General features: G+C 40.5%; 1 protein-coding gene across 1 annotated transcript in view; it reads right to left on the reverse strand.

Annotated features, from left to right (window-relative positions):
* Positions 1-27,681, reverse strand: part of LOC149276761 (MICOS complex subunit mic25-a-like) — a 56,327-nt gene that overhangs the window by 24,038 nt on the left and 4,608 nt on the right. The window contains exons 5-6 of the mRNA XM_089503305.1: positions 7,759-7,779; positions 4,001-4,084 (exon numbers count right to left, since the gene is read on the reverse strand). Coding sequence (XP_089359431.1) covers positions 4,001-4,084; positions 7,759-7,779 — 105 coding nt within the window. The remainder of the gene's footprint in view (positions 1-4,000; positions 4,085-7,758; positions 7,780-27,681) is intronic.

Consider the following 27,681-nt stretch of genomic DNA (forward strand, 5'->3'; position numbering starts at 1 on the left):
ACAAATTCTAAAAAAAAAAAAACCAGATCTTAAAAGAGTAATTAAATCTTCACTAATAGTACTAACATATCTGCTACGGTTAATTTGTCGAATATACACGATATCATCATTAATGATGTTTCCTCTAAGTAGAACAGCATCTTAAATGCCGTGCAGCTTCTGGTTACAACATCCCCAGAATGTGACCCATTGCATATAACCAAACATCGGCATACAGTTCTATCCCACTTTTTTGTATAAGGGTAAATGGTATACTGAAGCATCACAGAGGATGAGGTCCACTTCATGCCATCAAGACTTAAAAATGGTCTCCCTGGATTAAACTATTAAATTGGGAGAATAAATGTTGTATTATAATATACATATTCACGTATACACTTAAAAGTAGGGGCCTTAACGAGGCTTAAGAACTTTCCACGAGTACAAATAATTCCGGTAAGGGTCTCAGAAGCATGGCGCGCATTTTCAATTAAGCGTTCTAGATGACCGGGAGGTGATTCTCTGTGTGAATCTCTTCTTCCAGGATAATGATATCTCTACAGGAGGGGAACAAACGTGAATCCTAATTCCTGCCTCCTCCCGAGACAGGAGGGGAAATTATCATATCATTGTATCCCAAGGACAGCGCGGCGGAATGATTACCGCTCACATCCCTCAGAACTATTATCGGAGTCCACAATCAGAGATAATTCCGGGCGCCCCGAATACCGAGCGACTCCACCAATTAACTGACAAAAAATTTTTTACCCAATCATTTTGAGCATTTCGTGTATTCCATAATTCATATATATACTTTCAAAAGGGATGGGAACGGAAGAGATTCCTCCATTTACATGGCAGTTTATCGCAATAATAGTAGGCACCAGTAGGTTACCTGTCACTCTCGGCAAACCACACGTAGAAATATGGACGCGGCCAAAAAACGACTGCAAGCTCGGGATGATAAGCAGGACACATTGCGCGCCAGACGGATCTGGCTGTCCAAAATATAATTGTGTTTCTGGAGCTGTGACATAAGCCGACGGAAATCCACATTCCAGACACATACATTGAAACCATTTCTACTACGCTTTCGGAGATAAAGAAACACTGTCCATGCTGGGGTCTGTGCTGTGTTTGAAAGGAACTAAAGAAAATAAAAAGTTCTCTTCTTGGCTTCGTGTTCTACACTTTCTTACCTTCACAGTCATTAATCACAGCCAAATCCCTTTTCTGGCAATTGGCAGTTCTGAATAAATTTATAAAGATTTCCAAGGGACATCAACAATGCAGCAACCGTTCTGTAGCCCGTGTCTGGACAGATGTAGCCAATACTTCTTCGGGAATAAAACTAAGAGTTTCAGTTTATATAATCAACATTTATTTGTCTTTAAAAAGAACCATCTTTGTAACCTGCATTTGTCGTCCCCTCTTTTCTAGGAGCTCGGAACATTTGTTGGGTATGAGGGGATCTACAGCCCTAAAAACCGCAATGGTGTGTTTTGAAACAACAGAAAAATGTGTAGTCTAAGCATGGTCCTTCTTACCCCTTGCTTCGGTAAGTCAAATTTTCATGTTATGTACTACTTGTTATGTCCTGTAACAAGACTTAGTACAGCCCCGCTCCTTAGCCAACCATTGTTTTAACACAACGCGTTTATTTTGTGGAATTTAAGGGTCTTAAAGGAAACCTGTGATAAAAAAAACAAAAACATTTTAAGAAAACGTAACTTGCCATGGTGTGCCATCTAAAATGGCCTGACAATTCTGCCAAGTGTTATAGGCCAATGGAAGAATGAATCCCACGATATAAGGAAAGCTAATATATGTTGATTCGGTAATTAATTAGGTCATTATATTTACCTTGTATAGTTCCAAATTCTGTTTACAGAGAAACAGACTATTATGGTAGATACAAACCATTTGGCCCATCTAGTCAGCCCAAACTTACTGATGTAAGGACTCAACTTATTTACCACCTTCAATAAAGTAAAACAGGTAACCAAGCTACCTTTACCAAACGCACACAAACCCGCGGCCAGCCAGTGCAAGAGCCTGAATAAAACCTGGAAGATGTTAACCATGAAATGGCTTGAGGTCATGCATTTGAATTGAAAATTTGAAATTTGAATTATGTCACCCATTTCAAGAAGAAAGAGAACACTAATGAAGTATCACAAACGACCCCCAGAATCAGAATCAATTAGGTGATGATTTAGTGGTTACGCAACATCATTCCATCGCTTCAGGTATTGTATTAGTTTTCGGACATCAATTATTTTAAGTTTTTTTTTTTTTCTCACTATACAATTTCTTCTAGGGGTCACACAAACACATGTTTCAATTTAAAGAACAAGCGATAACAGAAATGTACATTTAAAGCAACTGGCTTCTAACAGGACGGTTATTAGCGACAAAAGAAAGTACGAGTCAGCCTCATTAATTAGTAATAACCCTATCTGAAAGCTTTCTACTATAAGCGCTTCTGAGCAAGAAGTGTACTATTCATCTTTACATTGCCACAAAGCCACTGACTTTAAATGAAAGGGACAAAACACACACACATTATATATATTATATATTATATATATATATATATATATATATATATATATATATATATATATATATATATATATATACACACACTGCATATATATATTTATTTTTTATTATATTATTATATACAGGAGACAAAATACAAAAAGGATTTGGTGAAGCTTTATGGCCGTGACTATAGAAACAGAAAATGTCAAGGTCTGTGTACATTCCGCAAATGAAAGTGAAATTATATAAAAGCTGTGGCTAATAAAAAGCGAATGAGTGTTCTGTGTGTCTAGCTTTCATTTATGGGAATAAAAATCCACAAAAACATTGCTTTATGTATGTTTTTCTTTTGGAAGATTTAAGCTTTATTGGTCGTATTATGAGAAGGTCTTTCTGAAATGTTCATCTCCTCTTGTTATCGAATGGACACTTTTCATGGTTTTGCTACCAAGCAAACACACAACATTTCTCCCCTGTTTGTGACAAACTGTTTTTAAAAAGGATCTTATGGTTAAAGAGTTGTTCTTGTCCTCCCTATAAACATTGGGGGTTTTTTTTACCTTAAAATGCTTTGAGACCCCAAGGATCATCTTTCACGTAATTAGCAAAAAATAACAATAAATAGGAACTATGTAGGTGGCTTCCCTGGGTCTCTAGGTCAGTTTCCCCTTCCTAAGGGCAGGGTGGTAGGGTTTGGCCACACCCACTCCCCTCCCATTCCCCGCCCAATAAAGGCTGTCTGGAGCTAGCCCCACCCCTTCAAAGGGAGAGCTCTCGGTGCCCACATCATGGCTCCATACAGTTGTTGAAAATAAATAACCTCTCCTATTCCATGCCCTTTTGGAGACCACCTTGAGAAATCTTGTTTGAGAATAACTGTTTTAGGCAATCGTAAAATATGTCGACAGTGTCGGTTTGAGCGCCCCGCTCCCAACAGGCTACCGTTTCTATTAACAAATATTTGCAAAAATGAATGTATGAGGTGAGGATGGATCATGCATATTTAGTTTGTTCTAATTAAACAGCAGGACCTCTTTCATCAAGAGCCCTTGGTGTCCCTTTAATTTGTGTATTTTTGAATTTGGAAAACATATTCTTCCTCTGTTGAGATAAGCAAGTTAAGACATGCTCTGTGCTGATGTCAAATTGTAGATATGTGTATACGCACAATATTTTTGTGTGTTTTGAACATGAACATATATTAACCCTTTTAATGCAGTTGATCAAATGTCACATTGTAAATGTGTGTGTTATTTTGGCACTGAAATTGTTAAATTCAAATAAATAAAAGGGAAAAGTTGAAATTTTACATATCATAGCGACTCATTGTATTGCATTATTATTATTATTATTATTATTATTATATATTGATTTTATATAGCACCATCGGTACAATGTGTAAATGCAATTCCTCTTGCCACATTTGGTTACTTTCCTTATGTTAACACAGTTTTGGTATCCAGATATTATTTACCTTCTTTTCAATGCTGGCCAACTGCTCCTTATGGAAACTGTCTAAGCGTTTGAGCTCTGCCTCCTTGCGTTCCAGTTCTTTGGCCTACAGAAGAAAAGACATGGCAGTTTTAGGATGCCCAAGTCTGTTCCTTGGCAATACAATAAACACAACAAAGAGGAAGAACAACAAAAAAAAGACTTTAATCAACACAGGGAAAAAAATAACATTACCGTATTTACATTTTTATAACATTTCAGCGGCTTCAGATATTTTTATTGAAAAACTGCTTACTATGGAACTAATTATGCAGGAGACATTTATTTTAAAAAAACAAAAGATTTAAAAAAATAATAATATATAAAATGAAAAGTAATAGAAAATCACGTTCTATAAAAAAGTTGAAACATTTTATGAGAAGCATCTATGGAAGATGTCAGGTACAAGTTGGGAAATACGATCTATGCACGAGAGACAGGTGATATAAGTAGAATTCACTGAAATTCAATAGTTAACGGAGTTTATTATATTTTTTTATTCTTTTTTAAAAAGTCTAACAACATCTATGCTGTTGATTATTTTGACTTGAATACCAACATGAGAGTCCCCAAGGGCAAGATAGCTGGAAATTTGCTGGGCTTTAATTTCTGATGTAGCCTTGCGAGACATATGTTTATATGGCTGTTAGAACCAGGCAGAATTAGAGAAGCGTGTTTAATTTAGAGTATATAATTGGAATAGAAGGAAGCAATCATCTCAAACACAGAGCTCCTGGACAACGTCAAACGTATAGCTTATGGCAAAGGCCTTCGTAAGTGGGTTGCACTATTAAGGGCTGTGGATGCGTTGGGGTGAAAAGGGATGTCGGCAAAATATGATGTAGTAGAATGGACAGGACTTTGCCCAAGGGGCAAATAGCTGTCTCTAAAATGGCTGCCAGGGGTCTTTAGGAAAAAATATTATATATGAAGGCTGGCTACTTCCTTGCTCTTCCCAGGAGCATCCCAAGATGGGCAAGGAGGGACACTTCACAAACTTTAGGCTGAGCGTATATGGCAATAAAAATGGCCTCGTCTGGCTTACCGTATTTTAAATGTCAGCTTCATCTGACACTCAATGAGCCTGACAGAGTCTCCGGCAGAAATACTGCAGGCGAGGAACGCTTGAATAGAGAGGGACCCAACTAAAGATCACTTCAGCTCGAAGATGCCAATTCAAATTCAGGTCAGGACGGGGGTGACGAACATCATTCTGAAAATGATTTGTTTGGGTGGATGAAATGGTGGAATTTTTTTTCGGTTTTTTTTACATATGGTAGACAGCAACTCTTTGTTTGTCCCTTTTGTATCTTACAGGATATTAACATCTGGAAGAGTTTCAAAATCTTACGAACGCTTCTTTTGGAAAGAGCCATGCTTCTGGCAAGTGATGCCTATGTCTAAAACTTACATAGTACTAAGCAATGTCAAAGAGTCCAAGTTGGAGAAGAAAAAAAAACAACTTTGAAATTATAATAGGAACACACACAGTCAGTGCATAGCTTGATCCCATTCGGGATGTTTTCAGTAGAAAGTTGTGATTATTTTATTATTCACTTTAATCAATGGTTTTCAGGAGTTTTTCAAAAGTTACAAAGCTCTAGAGATCAAATAAAGCATAACTCAACGAAACCCGTAGATATAGGACCGCTTCTGGTTTTTGTTTTTTTAAACATTGACTTAAAGGTATTCCCCAGTCCATGTTGGATCTGAAGGGCTTTGCATCTCTAAACAACGGTTGATAGTTCCTGAACAGTTTGAGGTTTCCCAATGGGGAATTTGCCATAAGGATGAAGTACTTGATTGCCAAGAACCTAAATACTGATCGTAACAGGTTTTTTAAATCTGTCAAAGGGCATCCTGGCACTCTTTGTATGCATACCTTCCATGTGAATGAATGTTTGAACTTATCATTCACACTAGCAGCGACGCTGTATGTGAATGAATGGATACACCATCAGAGGAATCCCTCTGCCAGGTAGGGACATACGTGACTTCTTAACATATATTAGAGCTATCACTTGGACCCTCATGGTTTAGGCTTAATGTTCCTACAGATATGACTAACAAAAACACAAAACCATCTGTTAAAAGGGCTGTGCTTACTAAGAAGTGCTCCATATTACACATTACGCTAAAGATAATAGCTATTCTCTTCAAATCCATGTATTCTAAACACTTCAGTCACATCACGGCTATATGAATAATAGCTTGCTAATTTGTGTACAATTTGCAGCTAAGGGATTCCTGCATTAAAGATGCACTCGCAGCGAAAGGGTTTCTTCCAAGAAGGGGGAGATCTTGCTTCTAATTACAGCCAGCATGTGCGCATCTGCATATGGTTTCCAGGATGGCAGGCCTGGATTTGGGGAGTGTAAATATTTCTCAGTGCTAATGATTTATAATAGGCACTCGGGGCTTTCTTTTTTTGTCTTAGGTTCAGTCTAATTTCTGTGTGTGTTTTTACTTCTGCCAGCAAAAGACGCTCGGAAACAATGCACGGAATTATTTGCATTTCCCTTAAACAAACAGCAATGGCTTCGGTAACGAGCACCGCGTCAGCCTCTTATTAAATGAAATGTTATGTCCACATGCGTGCAGAAAAAAAAAAAAAAAAAAGATACAAAGATACAAGAAAACATACGATTAAAAAGTCAACTTTCAAACTGTGCTAACAAGGAATCTCTGCTGATTTGGGTTGAGCCGCTTGCTCGTACATCCCGGTGACAGCGAGAGTCAGACTTTAACCTCTCTGACTGCGAGAAAGCTTGATTAGAAGCAAAGCAAAAAAAAAATGTTTCAGCTTTTAATGAACATTATATATGCAAAAACTCATTAGGGAGAAGACCTGTGATCTGCGGACTGCACATTCTAACCAATGCGAAGGTTATTCCCGGTAATCGCTGTCTGAAAGGTGTAAGAGGGTGTAGTAATTGGCGTCTGCAATTAACACCCTTTCATTTTAGAAGGTTACTCTTTTTTTTTTCCATATTTTTTCTCAAACACTTAGCTGATTTATCCAGTGGTTCTCTATATGGTCAGACCTGCTTCTAATGACGCAATCCTTTTTTTTTTTTTTTTTATTCTTTTTAGTTCAAGACACAGAGCGGCTAATAAACAGTTTTTTTTTTTGTGCAGGTCTAATAGGATGGGCTGGTTTGTTGCCCTTTCACAAAGGTTCAAAGGCATTCAATGTGCGTAGGTGTTTGTTGGAGGCGGTGGGGTTTCCAAGGCTGGCATGTTGAGGGGTTGTGGTGGGTCCAAAACATTTGTCGATGTACCTTGTTTAAAACATCTATTGGTTTTCTCTTCTGTCGTGTTGAGTGCTTGCGTTGTTTAATATCACATATCCGCCTGGGGAGCGTGCGGATAGCGAGACCTGCAAGCCCTGGACGCTACTGGGAATTGTTTACAACTCAGCTATTGTGACCCCTGGACCCCTAATAAAATGCAAGAAATCTTTATCAAATCCCCCAATGAAGGCAAAAACTGGATGTATTCTACTTTGTAGAACTAGATACATTAGGGTCATCTCCAAGGACTCTGGATCTTGAGGTGCTTCTTCTGTTGGCTACAAAGTATGTTGTTGATAAGTATCTAAAATCATCTTTGTTTGTTTTTTTGTAGATAGAAACATAAAAAAAGAGAAAGAAATTAAAGAGACTACAGTTCCCACCAAGAGTCCCAACACAATGACAACATTACAAGGAAAATAAGCAACATGAGCCAAGCAGCGCTTACCCATTCATCCATATCCACAGGCTTTGCAAAAAAGAAAAAAAGGGGGAGAAAAAGAGAAAGGGGGGAGGGGGAGAGACACAAAAAAGAGGATGTCAGTGATTTATTGAGTCGGAGTCCATGCCGGCACACAGCTCCGCATGCACCAGATGTACAGAACATTTATGGAATGGAGAAGATTAGAACAGGGAGTGATGGCTGTGCAGGTCGGGCGCAGATATCTCTATAGATTTTACAAAGACTCCCAGAGAGTCACAATGGGCCATCAAACAGCAAGTTTGGGGTTAAAAAATCTGTAGCTGGGGTCCTGCAAATGTCATTTTGTTTTCCTGCTTTCCTTTCTTTCAAATATTTTTTTTATTCAGTTTCTTTCTAAATAGGTTAAAAGTTACATAAAGAATGAGAAAGTAACATGAATGGCGAAAATAACTTACGGAAGGAACAGGGAATGTGTAAAACCTTCACCGATGTCTAGACAGAATACCATTAATGGATCCCTTTGTTCATTAATTGGTTGAAAAGGCTTAGCATTTTTTTTTTTTTTTTATTATTATTGAGCACCTGACCTAACGAATTTAGGGAAAATGAAATATATCAGACGGGACAAAGCGGTGTCCAGCCCTTCTTTCTGATTCATGCGTGGAACCATCGAGCAGAAGCCGGGTCTTTCGCGTGAGATTAGCCGTCCACTTGCTCCACATCCTAAACTGTCCTAAATTGCCATCTGAGGCATAAACAACCAGAGTATAAAAATAATTCAGTCGCTTGAACAAAATGTCAAACAGCCATAAGATGGAAGAATTCAGAGAGGTAGCAATGTTCTTGAATCTAATGTTTTCTTTCACTAAAGGACTGCTTCAGGGTCAGGTAGCTCACCGGGAAAATACACATTTCTCTATCTATGGTAAAACATAACACTTCTACATTAAAAATACATCCGTTCATATAAGAATAGCTATTTTGGGGGGTGGGGTGGTGTGTAATTAGAAATAGAAACCTACTTTATAGTAAGTTCTAATAAAAAGCCACACTGTTTATGGACGGTTGATGATTAAATCTCCCAACATCAACAATCCTTTGCCCATCACATCAATAGCAGCCCCCAGTTAAAAAGACGTATTAACTCTAACACAGCGTAACGCATGGTTCTACTTTATAAAAAAAATATTTTCATTAATATTTTTCCCCCTTAAAGCTGAAAATGGCACATAAATGATGTTTGAATGGGGAAGTCCTACCAGTTTCCGATTATTTCTTTTAGTTCTATTCCTAATTGCTTGTATGCCTGATAGACGCAGAGTACTATCACACTTACATAATCCTTTGCGCTTTAAGTCCATCATTGCCTGTGCTGGTTGGATGTCAACGCTGTTTGGTTTTTTATTTTGGACGTTGTAAACTCACATACCTCACCTGTAGTAAAGTCACTCACCAATACAACTTAATTAAGTAGTGGATTCCACAACTTTACTGCCCTTACTGTATTAGTAAAATATTGAGTGTTTTGCAAATGCCTGCCTTCACCAGCATTTGTGGATTAGTCGTGAAGGTTAATCCCTAAAAACATTCCTTAAATTTGCATTGTCTCGTTCCTTGGGGACCAGGGTAATCCTTCAAAGATAAATATAGAGTGAAGGAAGAGTGATGTAAAATCATTTTTAAGCAGTGGCAATGCAGTGACATCACTGGCGGTAGGTCAGAGGGGTGGCAGATTGCCCTGTTGGGTGGAAGGGCTCCCCAGTGCATCTCTGCTTAATCGGCCAGTTGGGGAGATCAGATACCTCCCTAACCAGTCAAGGTACAATATGGAGGTCTGTGTCCATGTGGAACACCCTAATTAGTTTCTTGATCTAATACCACACATCCTTCTGAGGAGTAGAGCTTAGAAAATACATCATATCCTGGTGCTTAACAGATAGGATGACGGTAGCTCATGGTAGACGATGGGAAGCTGCCTTTGGCCAAGCCTAGAGCAGCCCCCAACCTAAATACATCACCGAGTGCTATAACAAGATGAGGTACACTGTAGACAAGCTTCTGAGCCACAAGGGGGACCAGGAACTCTACATAACTAATACTAGGTGGTCTAAAGAAGGCCTGGGAAGATCTGGGTCTCCTTCAGTACCGATTTTTTTTTACATTGCTTTCTGACATTCATATTTCATGGTGATGGGTTGTGGTATCATCAGCTGGTGCCCTGATTCTCAATGTGTTTACTGACAGGGAGCAGGACAAGAGAGATTAAAAAAATAATACAAACAAGAAAAAGATGTAAAAATAAAAAGAAAAAAAGGTATTTACTACCATGTAACCTTAAAGTCTAATCGTTGCTGTGGTCTGCAAAAAGACTGTTTATGATGAAGAGAGCTGTTTACAGTCCCACTTGCATAAAACATGATTCTAGAAAGAAAAAAAAAAAGTAACAGAAAAAGATGTAGAGGCACCAATAATGAGTTTAACCACCCGGGGTCGTAAATGATGCTCTAGCAGACAGATTATATTGACAAAAGCACAACATTTTTCCTTCCATATCGACAAAAGCAAACTGTAACCAGAAGGCTTCTTCTCCCCTTCAGATATCCATAAAATATCTGGACATCCAAACTACTACTTTCGAGGTGTTGTAAAAAGATGCATGGCAGCATCCCGAGCAGTTTCCCCCTAGAAAAGCTAAAATAACTAAAAAAATTAAACCATTTTCCTAATTACAGCAGGTTTTTTTTTTTACAATAGCGCTTAAGCCTGTGGCCAAAGAAAAAAAATATATGATTGGCTGAGAAATAAATTGGAAAATATATGCTTAACGGGTTTGGTGCATGAAACCTGTACAATGGCCCTTTAGATCTGAAATCAGAATCTTGAATGAAACCAGAAAGTAGAGAAAAGTTTTTATCTGACTCAGGGACTCATGAGGCGTACAAATGGTCATGAGATGCTACCGTGGCGACATATCGTGAAGTGGGTCAGCTCATAGCTGCCTTATTCATTAAACATTTGATTCCAACATTGAAGCTTCATACGGTCCTACATACAAGCCTCCAGCCAGCGCCCAACTCCCGAGACGAAGGCTGTGACTGTACGACCGCGTGGAAGATAATGTATCCGGAGAGGCAATCCAACGCTTGGCCAAGGCAGACCGGTTAATTAATCAATCTTTAAATTACAGGCATAATCTGTCAGCCTGAATTAGACAAGTAGAGAAGGTGTGCTTGGAAAGAAATGTATCTCTCCACATTTCCTAATTAAATAAATGATATCCAGCGTGAAAATGCAGAAATACTCAGGCATGTTTAAGTCAACGGCGTGAGCAGCTAGGTGCAAGCCTCGTAAATCTTCACACCTGTACGCTCCGCTGACTCGATCTGCCACGTCTTCATCTGCCTCATCGTTCATCCTGACTGCGAAGGGGTCACTCATTGAACTCCTTCCCTTCCACACCTTTCTTGCATTAGCATATCTGTTGCTTTCGTGGTCATCAAAATTCATAAAGTTTTGCACGTTTCCACTCCATTGAGACAATCTGCGTTGACAGAAGTGCCCCCCTGCTCGTCTACCCCCCCTCCTATGCCGCCTCTCTCTTTCTCCCTCGCTAATTTTCTGCAAAAGTCTGCGAAGCGCAAAATTGCAGACATTTCAAATTAAAGACAGAAAAAGGGAGAGAACCTTATCAAACAAGCATTAGCATCATCCGAAAGTCTTTAAACAAAACCGGGCAAAGCAATATTACAGATCCCAAGAAAAATGAGAGTGTCCAACATTCAAACTTTCGGGGGGGGGACATCTGACTGTCACCAGAAACTCAACAAACATGGCGGTTTTATTCGTTGTTGGAGGCAAAGTGGGTCTACTAACAAACTTAAAGGGTCTGCAGTAAGTTTTCACATTAGATGATTAGGTGAACTTCTGCTACCTCAGATCCTAGCAAGTTCTCCTAAATCTCTGTGAGCGGCACATCCTGGAAGACAAGATTTACTCGGATTTGACCACTCGAGATAAGTCCACACTAAGATTTGGGATCATTGCGATCAACAAGGACATCTCTATGGTTGGAGAATGGTGAGCTCATCTCTATGGTTGGAGAATGGTGAGCTCATCTCTATGGTTGGAGAATGGTGAGCTCATCTCTATGGTTGGAGAATGGGGAGCTCACTGAACACTCCTATTGGTTTCTACACGATTATCTTGCAACACACAACTGTTGAAAAGTTTTGAATTTAGATTGGTGGGATTTCCTAAACAAAGGCTGCCTGAACCAATCAACAATCAGCATTTCTATAACAGGAAAAAAATGACTTAATGGGGAAAAGTCATCCAGATCTCATTAACAGGTCTGCTTGCTTTGTCCACACATAAGGTTTGCTCCTAAAACATATGAATTGCTTATTTTAACATACAGGTCATCATGTAGTTTTTAGAACTGCTAAACGTAGGATTTGTGGAAAATCGTCAATTTCTGTTTTAAAGAAGAAATCTGATGACCCTGACCTCGGCAGGAGTGGGTTTTCTTGAAGGCCAAATGTACCTCCTCAGCAAAGGGCAGGTTAATTGCATTGTGGATGTATTCATAGTTTGGCACAGAAGAAACACGAAATGGGCAAATCCAACTGAAAGGGAGACTCGTGATTAATTGGCCTTTTTAAATTGTAATTATGTCATTCGACAAAACCCATGAACATTAATTTACAATTTGCCGAGTGAATAATTGAATAATTACCAGTTCCGTTGAGCGCAGTCCACACTCAGCGCGTTAAAAAAAATAATAATAACAGAAAATGTTAAAATTAACAATTATAATGTGAAAAAAAGAAAAATTTATTTTTTATCCGCTTCATGTGTTACCCGTTATCCTCAGAGCAGGGGGTGCTTTATTACTGTTACATATTCGCATTTATGTTTAAAAGCATCCATATTATATGACCCTGGTTCGTGTAGTTGATTTTTTTTTGAAGTTCTCTACGAAAGTTTAAAGTTAAAGTATTTTTATTGATGTCTATCAGTAAAGAGATTGAGAAGGCTAGACTTTACCTTCTACCTTATACTTCTGATACACCCTAAAATCATTTTAGACCCCAATTAAGCCATGTCAGGGGGGGTTAAGATTTAAAGTTGTAAAGAGATGGGTGGCAGGGAATGCGGGGAACAGAGTTTGTATTACTCAACCTCATGCAGACATTTAGCGTATTCAAAAACCAGCTCTTAGCGTATTCAAAGCCAGCTCTGAATCTAACTGGTGGTAAATATATTGCATATCAGGATGGGGGCTGATGCAGAATCATCCCAGGCATTTTCAAGGGGGATACCCCCAAAATGTAAAGCGACCTCAGCCATCATACACATTACAGTGTGGTTACAATATGATTGTTGGACTGTCCCTTTAAATCCAAGCATCTGGTCTGGGCTTTCGGACTGACAATGGGAATACTGGTAAACCAATTGGTTACTGGATACTGCGGTCTACAAATTAGCACCAGGGCCATTGCTTGCCGCTATAAAGAATATATTCATATAATTCAGGAAATAGCGACTTAATACACCAAAAATTTCACAAATCTAAACACCGCTAGAGTATAATTTCCCTTTACGGCGGACGTGCGGAGCGACGCATGAGCTGCAGACCATTCAGACTCCATTAAATCGGCATTTTTCTGCTTTCCTTCTGCCGAATAAACTAAAAACATATGCAAGCAATTTTGTTTTTACGAGTTCATAGTGACGGCATCCCTAAAAAATCTAAACCATTAGAAATACCGAAATTCTTATTGATTTTGGGCAATTTGCGTACCACTAAAAATCTGAAAACGAATATATGAGGTTAACGCGGAATCCTGGCCAGCGCGTCCCAACTCCAAATAAACTTTCTGGCTTGACGGCGTAACGCTACAATGACGCTCTTTTTACATTCTTCATTTTCAATGGAATGATTTATTTTTACTGTTTACTTAGCGAGAGGCAGCGAACAAGGTCGCCGATAAAAGCGAACGGCGCTAATCGGGGATTCAAGGATGAGGCGGCAGCTTGTGTTCTGTCCTTGCAGCCTAACTTGAAGGTTCCCATTTAAACTTGCAGCGGAATATTCAACGCCGTTTGCATTCGGTCGGCGATCACAGATAAGCGACCTATTCAAGCGCCGTCGGATTTTCATAATGCTTAGCAAGCCAAAATCCAGCCCCGTCTTCTTCTGTATTTTGTTGGTCTTATTTATGCAGGCGTCTCATCTAAAGCAGAGCGTCAGCTGATGAATGAACACTTTTCATCGAGCAATATAATGCAGCAAAGCGCGGGAATGATCTACGTCAAGTGTTAATGCAAGTGGTTATAATATAAAATTAGAGGGATGGAGGCTTAGATGATATATACTGAACTTTTACTTTACCCATAGAGCAGCCTCCCAGCAGAAGCGGTAAAGACTAATACAGTAGGGGGATTTAAACATGCATGGGATAGGCATACGGCTCCTGAATCTCAGACGAGACCAACGACTGGTTAAGGTTTGGGTCTTTACAGCTCGATGGTCCGAATGGTTCTTTCTTAGCTGCCAGCAAGTTTTATGCTTCTATGTTAGGTGACTTTTAGTAGCCGGAAGGACTGGTCAGCCATCCGATGGGTTTGCAGTAAAACCTCAAGTTCCCGCTGAACCTGCCCCCAGTACTTTTTAGATTGTAAGCTCTACAAGGCAGAAGCCCCCTGCCCGAATGCACACATTTCTACCATGCCGCCTTTATTCTCCTTTCTTTGAAAAATGCAGCGGTTTGTGTTATATAAAAGTAGACGTATTTACACATATTTGTATATTATCATAAATGTTATGGTTTTGTTTAGAACGTTTATCAATATTATTATTCTGTATGTTTCTTAATGTATCTTAATGCTGAATAAAAGCGAATAAGATTGCTTAGGTAATAGCTGAGTGATGATTGCATTATGTCCTACAATCTATAGTACAGCAAGTGTACAAAAACAATCATAAAATAAGTGTTAACATGAGGATAAAAAGCATGTATTTTCATTCCCTGGGGGTCTCGGGGGTTTTTACACCAGTCTTAGAGTAAATGAGCAGATTCTCAGCCTTATCTAATTAAGGGGAATCACAGCCCAAATCTTTGATGCCCCCTTTGGTGCTTCTGCTTCCAAAATTAATTATTTCAATTATATTCCCTTCAAAAGAAGATTCTAAATACATTGGCATCGGTAGAGGTAGCAGCGGAAACCCACTGACCACAGAGACCGAGTTAATGGGGGAAAGGCACCAAGATCAAAGATCACATATTATCATAAAATAAAGGACCAAATTAACAGAAAAGTTCTGTAATGATACCAAACGTCACAATATCTCACGACACAGTAATAAAATATCACCAGTATGGCTGTCTCATTCCCAGAACGGAGACGGCACCCGAAGTGCCGAGTATCCGGCTAGAGACGGCACTCGGAGTGAATGCGATTAAGTGACACATTAGTGGGCTAATCATTGAGAATGTATTAAGGATCCTTCTGGGAGTTTGCGAGTGTGTTTTACACTTTCTCTCCTGGGGACGGTCCACGGCTGACGTCAGCCTCTGCTTTCCCAGCGTAATCTCGCATGAGACACAGGCCGTGCGCTGTAAGGTCTCGCTCGGAAACTGGACCATCGTCCCATAGACAGACCCCCGAAGAGACCAGTGAAACCTGAGGTGGACAGGTGGGGGCGAAGTGTACGATTAAAGGGAAACACACTCCCAAAATAAAAAAGGCACTACAGAGACGTCCCAAGCCCTTTTACTGTCTCCACCACAGCCCTTTCTACAGGTGCCTACCTGGCAACGCCGTATGGACGCCTCACACAGGGTTCTTATGGTCTAAGAAGATTACTGCTTAATTCTGAATGTTGGATGTCTTTCAAATGCTAATTACTGGATCACAGACTGAAACACAATTTGTGAATGCCTTCTCAGACTCCTTGTAGCTCTCAGGCTGCCAACTACAACTCCCATCATTAAACGCCAATAGAGTGATGGAGTCGCAGTCTACAAAAGCAGACAGACCAAACTATCCAGCCCTAGTCTATATATTATGAATGAATAAATAAAATGATCCAAGTTTACTGGATTTGTGTGGTCTGAAAACTGATGATTGGCGTGACTGATTGGCACCGTAGGAACTGCTTGGGCATAAAACATTTCAGCAGCACCCACGGAGAGTGGCGACAGAGAACTTTACAGTCAATCCCCTGTAAACACCTAAAACACAGAGCAGGAAAGAAAATGAAAGAGTAATCAAGAAGATAATTCACAACCAAGAATAACATTTTATTTTTTAACTTTTGTAGCACTAATAACTACAGTTTTTCCAGTTATGTCTCCATACATAATGCACTTTACCGATGTATATAATATACTTATTGTACTTTATTAACATAGAACCAGCGTGAGAGAGAGAGTATATATATATTCTAACTTCTAGAAATAAATCTAAATATTACACATTGTGTCTGCCATAGGCAAGAACTCTGTGCCCTGGGAGGGTAAAGCTGCCCCCTTATTAACCTCACAGACAGATGGAGCCACACTTACCCTCTCATTATCCAGAAAGTAATGATTTGTGCAAATTACAGATTGACTGTGAACTGATAATATATATATATATATATATATATATATATATATATATATATATATATATATATATATATGTGTGTGATTTTAAGCTTGCACGGGATAGGCATATGCCTCCTGAATATAAATTGAGACCAAAAGCTTATTATGGTTTGAGTTTTTAAAGAAGGAAAAAAACGGGCAGACTAGATGCCATTAAATTCTATGTTTCTATTACTGTGCGTGACGCTGAAACCTAACCCAACTGCGAATACTTTACGTTCTGGATTCCAGAGGAGTATCCCCAAATCTCTGAATCTCCACTTACTCCCAGGTGGACCAGTCGACATCTCAAGATGACAGGTCCATCTGTACTCTCAAGGCTTAGTTAAAGACCCCTACGGATCTGAGGGCTGACATAATGATGTTAATGCTGTATACATTACCTGAACGTGCCCCAATTATCAGAGAAATCCGGTCACCCTACAATGTTCTCATGTCTATAAATGATGCTAACAAATCATAAGATAAAAAACAATGTCTATTAAAGGGTAGGGGAACTGGTCCTCCCCTATACAGAGTGAGATATTGGATGCAGAATACATACATGCATGTGAAGTGTGCAATCCTCTCCTCCTCCATACTACTGAGTGTATATAGCAGTACCTGGATTAACATGACAGCGTATAGTAACTCCTCGCTATAAAACAATACCTGCAAATATATACTCTGTGGACCTCACTAACAGCCAAATGGTTAAGTGCCTCGTGGAACAAAGCAGCTGTTTGAAGCCTTTGAAGTCGGGCGTGTAAATAGCAGAAGCCGGAGTCAACACATTTCTGGGTCTCTCTCATTCATTATGACAGTGGAACCGTAGCCAGGGCTTGGGGGTCCCACCTGTGTCCTTAGACTGCCATCTAGTGGTGAGACGGAGGAAGTGAACACAATGCAATGGAATGTTGGCTATCAATGTAGGAGACGCCAACAGGTCAGACATTTACATCCGAGTCCATTACGGTCCTAACGTTTGCTGGAATGTACTATAATTTCTAGATTGTGAGTTCCTTTGAGCAGAGCTCTCCTTACCTTGTATCTGTAACACTGAATTGGTATGTCATGCACTACTTGTTATGTCCTGTTTACTCATTGTGCAGCTCTGCGGAATATGATGGTGCTATATAATTCAATAAATAAGAATAACTCCTCGTTTTGTACATAACCGCTATATGTATGCAGAAGGTAGAATCATCTGGACGTTTATACAGAATAAACCACATTTGGCACCTGCCTTGTTCATGGTATGATGTGTGTGGGCGGGGCTATAACAGAGCCCTACCCTTTCTCACCATGCTCCACCCATATGGTGTTTATATCATTATTGCTATTATTTATTGATTTATATAGCGCCATCACATTCTGCAGCGCTGTACAATGGGTAAACAGGACATAACAGCACATAACACTTACAGAAACAGAAGGTAAGGAGGGCCCTGCTCAAACAGACTTACAATGTTTAATACACACAGAGGGTTCTTACGTCTTCTTATTACTCATGAACTAAGCTAGTATTATTTCCGCATTGCAATATTTATTTTTCAGAAGCATCCCGATTACACTGGAAATCTGGGAAGCCTTCCCAACACGAGCAAACATACATCTACTCTTCCAGAACTGCAGTATTTAACAGAAATGCACTTTTATTGGTAATGATATTTTTGTCATTTTCCGCTTAAAATAAGGGGAAACAATCTGGATATAATACAGTTACGTAGCTCTGTCTTAACCTTTGTGTACCGAGCCAGACCAACACAAACAGTGAATTGACATAAAACTATGAGATTAACATTACGTGGAGTAATCGTTACAGGTTTATTTCCAGGATTGTAGAATGGGAGCCATGAATCTATTATATGTGAGCGTACATAGACTGCCATTCTCCTCCATTAAACAAACCAACCCCCCGGAAAGCGCGGCTAAAACCATATCCTAAGCATATGCCATCTATTGATTGGGTGACGAGATTAACCCTCGGTGTACAGTGATGCCATAAAATTAGCTATAAAATTAAACTGTCAATTAAACCAGATTATTGCTAGTACACTGCGGGCAATAGAAGAAGGTTAAAGGTCAACTCCTGCAATCGATTCTGACTCTTTGCATGGTGCTTATTGACCAAACCCAGTATGAGGTTCTCTTTCTGCATCATATAATACAGCGTAAGATTTTTTTGTCTACTGGAATACAAGTAAAACAGGGGGGGGGGGCGAAGTGGTCCCCACCGTCTCTGAGTTACCAGGTTGCTAAGAGACGCGGTTCCCAAGAGCTTGCCACTTTAAGAGAATGTGAGCTGATGAACAAGATGCAAAATCAAAGGGCACATTTTATTCGGAGGGGGAGGATTAAATGTATTGCGAGGGAAAGGCGGTCTATGGTGGTCATTTGTCAAATGTGATGCCTGTTCCTAGCTGATACAATCTGTGACACGTCGTGGCTGCACGGAACAATGTAACAAAGATAAACCGCCGGAATCAGGGGGTGGGCTGTAGGTGGCTGCCCCTTACTCAGCGTTACCAGAAGAAAGAAAAATCACAATAATAGTCAATCTGTCAGAATACGGTGTACAAAAAAAGACCATACTTCGAAAACTGGACCCAGAAGAGGTGGCCACAAAAGGTATTTCAACTGATCAAAGAGGGACACTTACTTTAAAGGATGTGGCTTATTGAGACATGTGACTTGTGATAGTGAATACGCCATTTGAAATATCCTCATTTTATTGTGGTTTTTAGGGCGGTAGAACCCTGCGATACCCTCATACCCAGCAAACATTCCGAGCTCCTACAAAAGAGGACATAAGGGGAGGAAACAGGAACATATAGATTTGAGACTCAAAGAGGGACACATGGGGGGCATGACCTATTTTCTAAGGTTACATACAACAAGACAGCCCAGGTCATCATATCAAAATATCTTTCTTATGCTGAGGAGGACATACCAAGACAATGCTCTGCTTCCAACTAGTTTGGAGAAGACCATTTGTGCCCCAGCGCACAAAGCAAGCTCCATAAAGACACAGTTGGATGAGTTTGGGGTGGAAGAACTGGCCCGGCCGCACAGAGCCCTGACCTCAACCCCATCGAACACCTTTGGGATGAACTGGAACGGAGATTGTGAGCCGGGCGTCTCGTCCAACATCAGTGCCGACCTCACAAATACTCTACTGGATAAATGGCCACAAATTCCCACAGAAACTCTCCAAACTCTGAGTGGAAGCCGCAAAGTGGGGGACCAGCTACATATTAATGTCTATGTATTTAGAAGTCATCAAAGTCCCTGTTGGTGTAATGGTCAGGTGTCCCAATACTTTTGTCCATACAGCGTATCTATACATATATAAAATGTTTGCTTCCATATTCTGGTTAATATCTATGCATCATCCTCTATCTCGACTTTTGGCCTTTAGGTATCATAAAGAAAATGTATCACACTTGCCATTATATAAATGGCACCTTTATTGCATGGCAACCTTGAACACACAATATATTGTGAATATTACATAGAAAGCATATATCTGCAGTATCCGATTTGGACAATATGATAACAATGCCTATGGGCAACCCCGATGTACACCCTCCTTCAGATAATTTATTCTTTTAAAACATTTGACTTATCAGAAGGGAAGCAAAGCGCTGCACGGCGGTGACTTCCCTGGCAGGGAAATGGTTAACGGCAGCTGTAAGATTGGAAATTCCAATTAACAATGACCTCTTTCATATTTAATCACTTCTATGCGGGGAGAAACCTCTGCTTAGAGATAGGCGTTTTATTTTCTTCCTCCTTGTAGGATTATACCATACCTGAGTTAAAGTGGCTTTAATTAGAATTTATGCGGGCGAAGGCGGAATCAGGTGCCAGGCTGGAGTGATAATCCGTCAGAAATAATTCACAAGCTGATAATATTTATATACGTATTGACGTATTAGCATTCAATCAGGGCCGCCTTCCGCCTCCTCCGCTTCTGCCTATGTCTAGAGACTCTGATTATGCAAATGGCGCCCCTCGTTAGGTTGGCGTTACGACGAGGCTTTAAAAGATGGCGGCTCTTACTACATTCTTCAGAGAGTCTGGGCTTCCTTGCGCTGTATTTGTGGGTAAAAACACGTAATTCGCGTGTAGGCATGTATAGACCCAGCGATGGCCCGTTAGCGGCCGTTATCATGGCTTGGCATGCTTTGGCATCTTCCATTCCCTCCTGGTCACATGACAAAAACAGCCGCGATTTAAGGATTTATTAATAGGAAGCGAGATAAATAAAACACATGAATTCATGAACCAGGATCAACGTAAAAAGACAGTAACTGTTTGGCTTATGTGGTACAAATAAAAGGTTTTGTCCACAATTAGTAGATAATGCTTTAACGTCCTCGATCCGGTGGTAGTTTTGTTTCCAGCATCATTAATTTAACCAATCGCAGTAAATTCCTTTTTTAAAAGGGGCATTTCGGTCATTTTATTTTTTATGATCGGGGACGCAAAGTAAACTCGGGATGCACTCACAGTTAAAGGGACACTGCAGCTATCATATGCGCTGGAATGTAAATTTAAAAGCTCTATTTGCAAATGGGGGTCTCCATAATCCCCGCACATGCATTTGCCCCTTCCTCTGCCCCACCCCCCCCCCAGTTATTTTCCCATGCCGGAGATGTATTCAGTCGAAGAATCTCCCTGTATGCGATATACTTATTGTCAGCCAGCTGTTCGGACCCCGCACGCACGGGCATCCATCGCTCCCATTGATTTCAAACAGCCAATCAGTGGCAAGAAATATCAGACCAGAGAGGTGGAGGGCAGTTGCAGCAACAGGGCTGCAGCTTCTTGTTCGGGTAAGCCTTTTTTCTTTTACTTTTTGAAGAATGCATATTGAAGCACCGACAGGGTACACGTGTTCTTTAATGAGAGTCGTCAGTGACATTAAACTGTCCTTTTAATGCAATTAAGTAGCAAACAATGTATAACAAAACTACTTCAGATGACAGTAAAGCTGTACGAGTCTTTTATATCTCACTCCTCTCACCACGAATAAACCGGCGCCGCTGATTTACCTTCATATATGTAAAAAGCCGAGCCCGAACGTGAACAGACTGATTAAAATTCCGCTCACGCCGCCAACGTATGTATTTCTATTAATGTCCAACGTGTGTCGGCCTTAAGATAAGGGCTCCTACATCGTGTCCGAGTAGTCATCTAGAGAATGGAGCTCTGTGTAAGCTATTGGCCGATACTTAAATCCCGGGAAAAGTCATGCGGCTATCTCCCGAGCACACGTGCCGGTGGCCTCAGATAAGGCTTCGGAGGAGGGAGGGGGAACGGGACAGAAATTAACGATGTGAAGATTCGGAAAGGTGGAGGCGAGAGGAGCACAAATCAATGTCATGCCAAGCGCCCTTACACCAAACGAACGCACGCCGCATGTCGGCCGGGGAGATCCGCCGCACAAACGTGTTATAGACAGTCTTGGCTAATCTTCATATTAATCCACGTCATCTCGAGGGTTTCTGATGAATCCCCGGGGGGGGGGGTCACTTTATAAATAGGTCTGAATAGTACAAAAATACCACTTAGCACTGATTAGGGGTTTAAATTAGCCGAGATGTTATGAATTCTTACAATACTTTATTTTGCCAATGAGGCCGTTCAGCTTCCCAATGTTCCTAACGCGCCACTTTCATTGTCCATTGCATGTATTTGGCTTTTAAAAGTTACCGTCCCACTTAGACAACACTTTAATTGCATTCTCTTACACGTCGAGCAAATAAACATTAACTGATCTGTCGATTTAATAACAAAATCATAAATAACACTGCTGCCTACTTTACATTTTTTGTATTTTCCCTGAGATTGAAAGGATTTCCTCTACAATTTCCGAGTGCCTCAAATTCTTACCTTTTACCCCTCTCTCCTCTCTGGGAGCGATGCACTTTTTTCCGAGTTATAAAAAATCAAATTGTACACTGGCTGTAATTAATGTGTTAAAAATGATTGGGCGCGCGTATACATTCAAGTTTTCTTCAGTTTTCCACTTTAAATCAAGCAAACAGAGCTAAACTGGCATGTACGTTTCAGCAGGGAAGTATGATTCACTAAATTGCCACGGTTACCGTCAAACAGTTAATAGTTTGGAACTTTGACGTGAATTTAGTTAATTATTTGGAATTTTGATGTGCATTTATTAGCTGCTAAAATCAACCGCGCCAAGTATTAATCAATGGCGTGATTAGGCTGAGTGTACTAGAACTATTGAGTTGGTTTTTTACATTAACAGGGTCATGGAGGGAAGTTGCAGCGACGTGCAAGCGCATATTCTGAACTCGTAGAGCACAGGGGCATCCGCCGAGGCAACAGGGACGTAGGGAGTGGAGTTAAACAAAAGTCATAGCATTAACATAGAATGTCAGCAGGCGATAGCTGTAGCAACCTCCTGCGCTGCGCTCCTGATCACCGGATACTCTTACGTGCATGTGAAGCATTAACAGCTATAGAAGAGCAGACAAAGCAAGGTGGAGGAGACCATAGGTGGACACATGACACATCTGTAGGTATACAGGGGAAGACCACGTCCACGTCCCATTTCCTATCCACTCCCTAAAATGTACATTACCAGGACTATTCATTTTTGTATTGCCTTCTTCTGGCAAGTGTTCTGCTGTTAGTAAATCCACCCCTTTGCTTATTGGACCCTGTAACAGTGAATATCATCCGCAGCCGGGACTAGGCGAGCCCTCGTGATACATGGCGACGCAGGTCAGCCGTACCCCAGCTAACCGACCTATTGAGCTCTATCCCCATTAAAGAGGAACTCCAACCACCTGGAACTACAGATCAAAGAATGGCTGTTTTATAAAATGAGTCTTTACATCAAGAAAAATGGGAAGTCTAGAGGGGCCAAAATGGTCTTATCTGCCGTCAAATTCTGTGTTTCCTTTCTCAGCGGCCTTCACTATCCATTATTTAAAACTAAGTGACATCATTCCCATAGATATTTTGCCGTCTTTCAGAAACACACAATCTGCTATACTCCTTGTAATCAATCCTAGCAATCAGATCACTGGTTAATCCCTGAAGTTTGACTTATTCATAAAAAAAAAAAAAAAATATGCAGCATTTTCATACATTAAAAAAAAAAAAACGTTTATCCGTTTGGGATTAAACTCTAAAAGATAACTGCCCGGTTCTGGTCTACAATCCTATTAGCTCCTCCACAAATCCCGCACAAGGCTTCATCTGAAAGAATTAATTTCATTGTTCTATTAGGTAGATACATTTCATGATAAAATCTATCTTCAAAAGGAAAAGTACTGCATGCGCAGTCAGCTGGAAACACATTACTAAGCCTAGTTTCAAAGAACCTAATCCTCTTTCTGCGTGTCTTAGAACCTCTCTGTTTACAGCTGCTCATTTATTTATTTCATCGCGCCGCACTTCAAAACTTTGGTTATCTTCTTCCTATACAAAAGCCAGGTGATCCGGCATGCGCTACAGGACCCTTGTCAGGAGGGCAGGAACACAAGCCGTAGCCAAGCTGGAGAGCGGAGCCGGCCAAGGAGCTTCCTACCCTTCCACAACTAGGTCCCCATGGACAACTAGAAGGATACTCGCCTTAGAACCGCATATCCAAAGGGTTAGTCGGCTGCTCTTATGCAAAGCTTGGTAATTTACCCTCCTCTAGACTACATTGAAAAGTATGAGAGTCGATATTACACTAGACATTGGTTTGCCTGGAACAAAGGTTTGCCCCGTGCGCTCTTATACCTCCTACGGCTTGATTAGGATGTTCCGTTTCTTAATGTTGCTTAAAATGTAAATTCAGACCTCACTATTATGTTACATTTGATTCATAAAGCGTCACCAGTTTCCATAACTCCGTTACACAAACGTATGTTAAGACATACTGGTACAGAAGAGGACCCTGCTTTTACAAGCTTGTAGTCTATTAGGAGGCTGCTGCGGAATTAGAAGGCGATGGACTGCTTGGGTGAGCGTTCTAGGCCTGGAGATCTCGAACAGATAAGTCTCTTTCAGAATGCAAGTTGTGGGATTGAGGAGAGCAGAACGTAAGCTTCTCTGAACAGGTGGGTTTTCACTGACCGCATATAGAGTTAAAAGGGTAAGGAGCTTGAGGGAATAGGTACGGTGCAGGTAAAATCACGGCTACACCAGTAGGAAGAAGTGGTAATGTCCAAGAGAAACACAAGGGGAACGTCCAGAAGCTGTCTTGGAAATGTTGAGCTTCAGGCAGCAGAATGCAATATTAGAGAGCCAGTTAGTGGGGCAACTTACAAGACAGGGCAGTAAATGTGTGATTAGCATCAAATTATTATCCCTTTGATTCTGTCTTGCCCGTTACTGTAAAAATCAGATGACACCCAAGATGTCCAAACAAAACAAAGTGAAGTTTAGATACTTGTATTTAGGATAAAGGAACTGGGATCTGGGAACATCAACCAACTGATGTCAAGCCATCGTGTGAAGAGTTCTAAGTGCGCCACAATGTAGCACACCATCCTCGCCTAGAGAGGACCTCTTTGGAGCTCCAGATGGCACTCGGCTTAGAAATAGGGTAAGCCACTCCATTTTGGACTCTACCATGTTGGCGTTTGGTAGACAAGGACTATATGAAGGGCAATAAAGCCACCACCAAAAACAGCACATGTCCAACTGACTAATAATAACAATCCTTTAAATCTAAAACTAGTTATTGGCATTCAAAGTGAATCAAGTGACTGCAAAAGACAGAAGGGACGTCTAAAAGAAAACTTGTAACATGCAACAGGCTCCATGCTATTACCACCCCAAATAATATATGCATGGAAGTAAAATACCCCTTGAATACGCCGCTTCCACTGTAACATGAATAACACAAACAGAAAGGGTGTAAATTCTAACGTCTCACGGATGAAGACGTGTTCCGAGTCACGCGACACTGTATAATTTCAGCCAGACAAGTAGGGACGTGATAATTACGCAGGAAGATTAAAAAGAAAACAGTAAGATTGTTTCGGGACACAAAGTTTATTCTTTTCATATGTGAGAAGGTGTGAAAGTTCAGGCAGGGCGAGGAGAACAACCTTGGATTTTGAGTTGTGCGCTCCGTGTCCTTCGTTGCAGTTCGTTCGTGATAACTTCTGTCAGGTGAAATGAATAAATAATAATTGCAGCTTAAAACACCACGTGCAGCCCTTTTAAATGCGGCCAAACTGTGTGTTTCTCTCCGAGAGCCTGTCTGACTGCAGACAGCAACGCCGGTGTCTACGAGGCATCTTGGGATGTATTTATAAAGCCGCTAACAATATATTTGTCAAAATGTACTTTCTTCGTGAAAGGAACAGGACAAGCTGTTCTGAAATGCTTATTATTGAAATATTTAATAAACTAAAAAAAACAGATGACAAACAACATGGATAATGAATGAACTGCATTAAGACTGAAAATATACACAAGCCCTTAAAAAAAAATTTGCATATATGCATGTAACGCTACGGTCCACATAGATAGAAGAAGCATAGTAAATAAGTTACTTGCAGATCAACTGACCTCTCCATATCACCTTCATTTCAATCATCTCACCCTCATCCAAGCACTCCTCTCCTACTGCGTCTCCCCCCCCCAACCATCAAATACATTGTAAGCTTGCAGGAGCAGAGCCCTCTTCTCTCTCCGCACCAGCGTGTGTTATGCCATTTTCATTTATTTCCACTACTCCCTATTATAACAGCACTACGGAATCTGCTGGCGCTATATAAATGAAATGCAGCGTAATACCGAATGCCCTACGTACACGCTACTGTTCAAAAGTAGGGAATCACTTACAAAATGTTCTGTGTTTTTGAAAGAAAAGCACATTTTGTCCATTAAAATAACATGAAATGGATCAGAAACCCAGCACAGATGGGGTTAATGTTGTAAATGACTATTGTAGCTGGAAACAGATGATTTTTAATGGAATCTCTTCATAGGCGTACAGAGGCCTTTATCACTCCCATCACTCCTGTGTTCCAATGGCTCTTTATCACACCCATCACTCCTGTGTTCCAATGGCCCTTTATCACTCCCATCACTCCTGTGTTCCAATGGCCCTTTATCACTCCCATCACTCCTGTGTTCCAATGGCCCTTTATCATTCCCATCACTCCTGGGTTCCAATGGCCCTTTATCACTCCCATCACTCCTGTGTTCCAATGGCCCTTTATCACTCCCATCACTCCTGTGTTCCAATGGCCCTTTATCATTCCCATCACTCCTGGGTTCCAATGGCCCTTTATCACTCCCATCACTCCTGTGTTCCAATGGCCATTTATCACTCCCATCACTCCAATGGCACGTTGTGTTCGCTGATCCAAGTTTAAAAGGCTAATTGATCGTTAGAAACCCTCTTGCAATTATATTACCGCCAGAAATGTCCTTGTTTTCCCATGAAAACAGCTCAGCGACCCCAAACTTTTGAATGGTAGTGTATAGTCAGTGCTGAAATAGCTCAATTTTGTGTATTCAGAACCTCTGTATGTTTGATAGACGGACTGACCAATTTTGTCTTTGGTGCTGAAAACACAACAAAATCAACATCGCTTTCTTTTAAGAGGCTTGTGTGCCGGGAAACACATAAAAATATATCATAGTATCCAGTGTTTTGCTTTTTTTTTTTTTTTTCCACACACCAGTTCTTTCACTCAATATAACGTTTATTTGTTATGAAGCTTTATTGTCGTTTTAATGATTTGTAACCGCATTGGCCTCCAGGCCTTGAAAATGATTAGCATGCTAAATCCATTCTTGGTCCTGTTGGAAATGAGCTCCCTCAATCACGGCTCCTAGTTTTGGATTTATTATGAAGGTAAACACTCCAGATTAAGGACAAACTTAATTACTGTGTGATACGGTGTACAAATAATTCCCTTCTTAACCTTGGAATAGGATTGAAACCTAGACTTGCAAGTACAACAGTAGATAAGAAGCTATCGCATCCATTCCTCGAGTCTCCCTCTTGGAATAAAACCTTGCTCCTGTTTAGCGGTTGTCAAACCGGCGTTTGCATTTTTTTTTTTTTTATCGTTTTGGAGTCCAAAAATAACCCGCCACGCACTTTTATTGCATGCGCTGTAGCGCTCCCTTTGAAATCACTACTTGAAAGTTGAGCGGAAACCCGTTAAGAAAATTGTTTCTTTAAAGATACTGCAGAAAAAGCAGCCAAAAAAAAAATCAATCAACAAACACCCATTTTACCCACTGCCGTTCAAAAGTTTGGGGTCACTCAGATATTTCTTTGTTTTTGAAAGAAAAGCAAATTTTGCCCATTAAAATA

Source organism: Sceloporus occidentalis, unplaced genomic scaffold, assembly GCF_023333645.1.
Source record: "Sceloporus occidentalis isolate IW3139 unplaced genomic scaffold, rSceOcc1.0.p SCAF_225, whole genome shotgun sequence".
In the NCBI taxonomy this organism is placed as follows: Eukaryota; Metazoa; Chordata; class Lepidosauria; order Squamata; family Phrynosomatidae; genus Sceloporus; species Sceloporus occidentalis.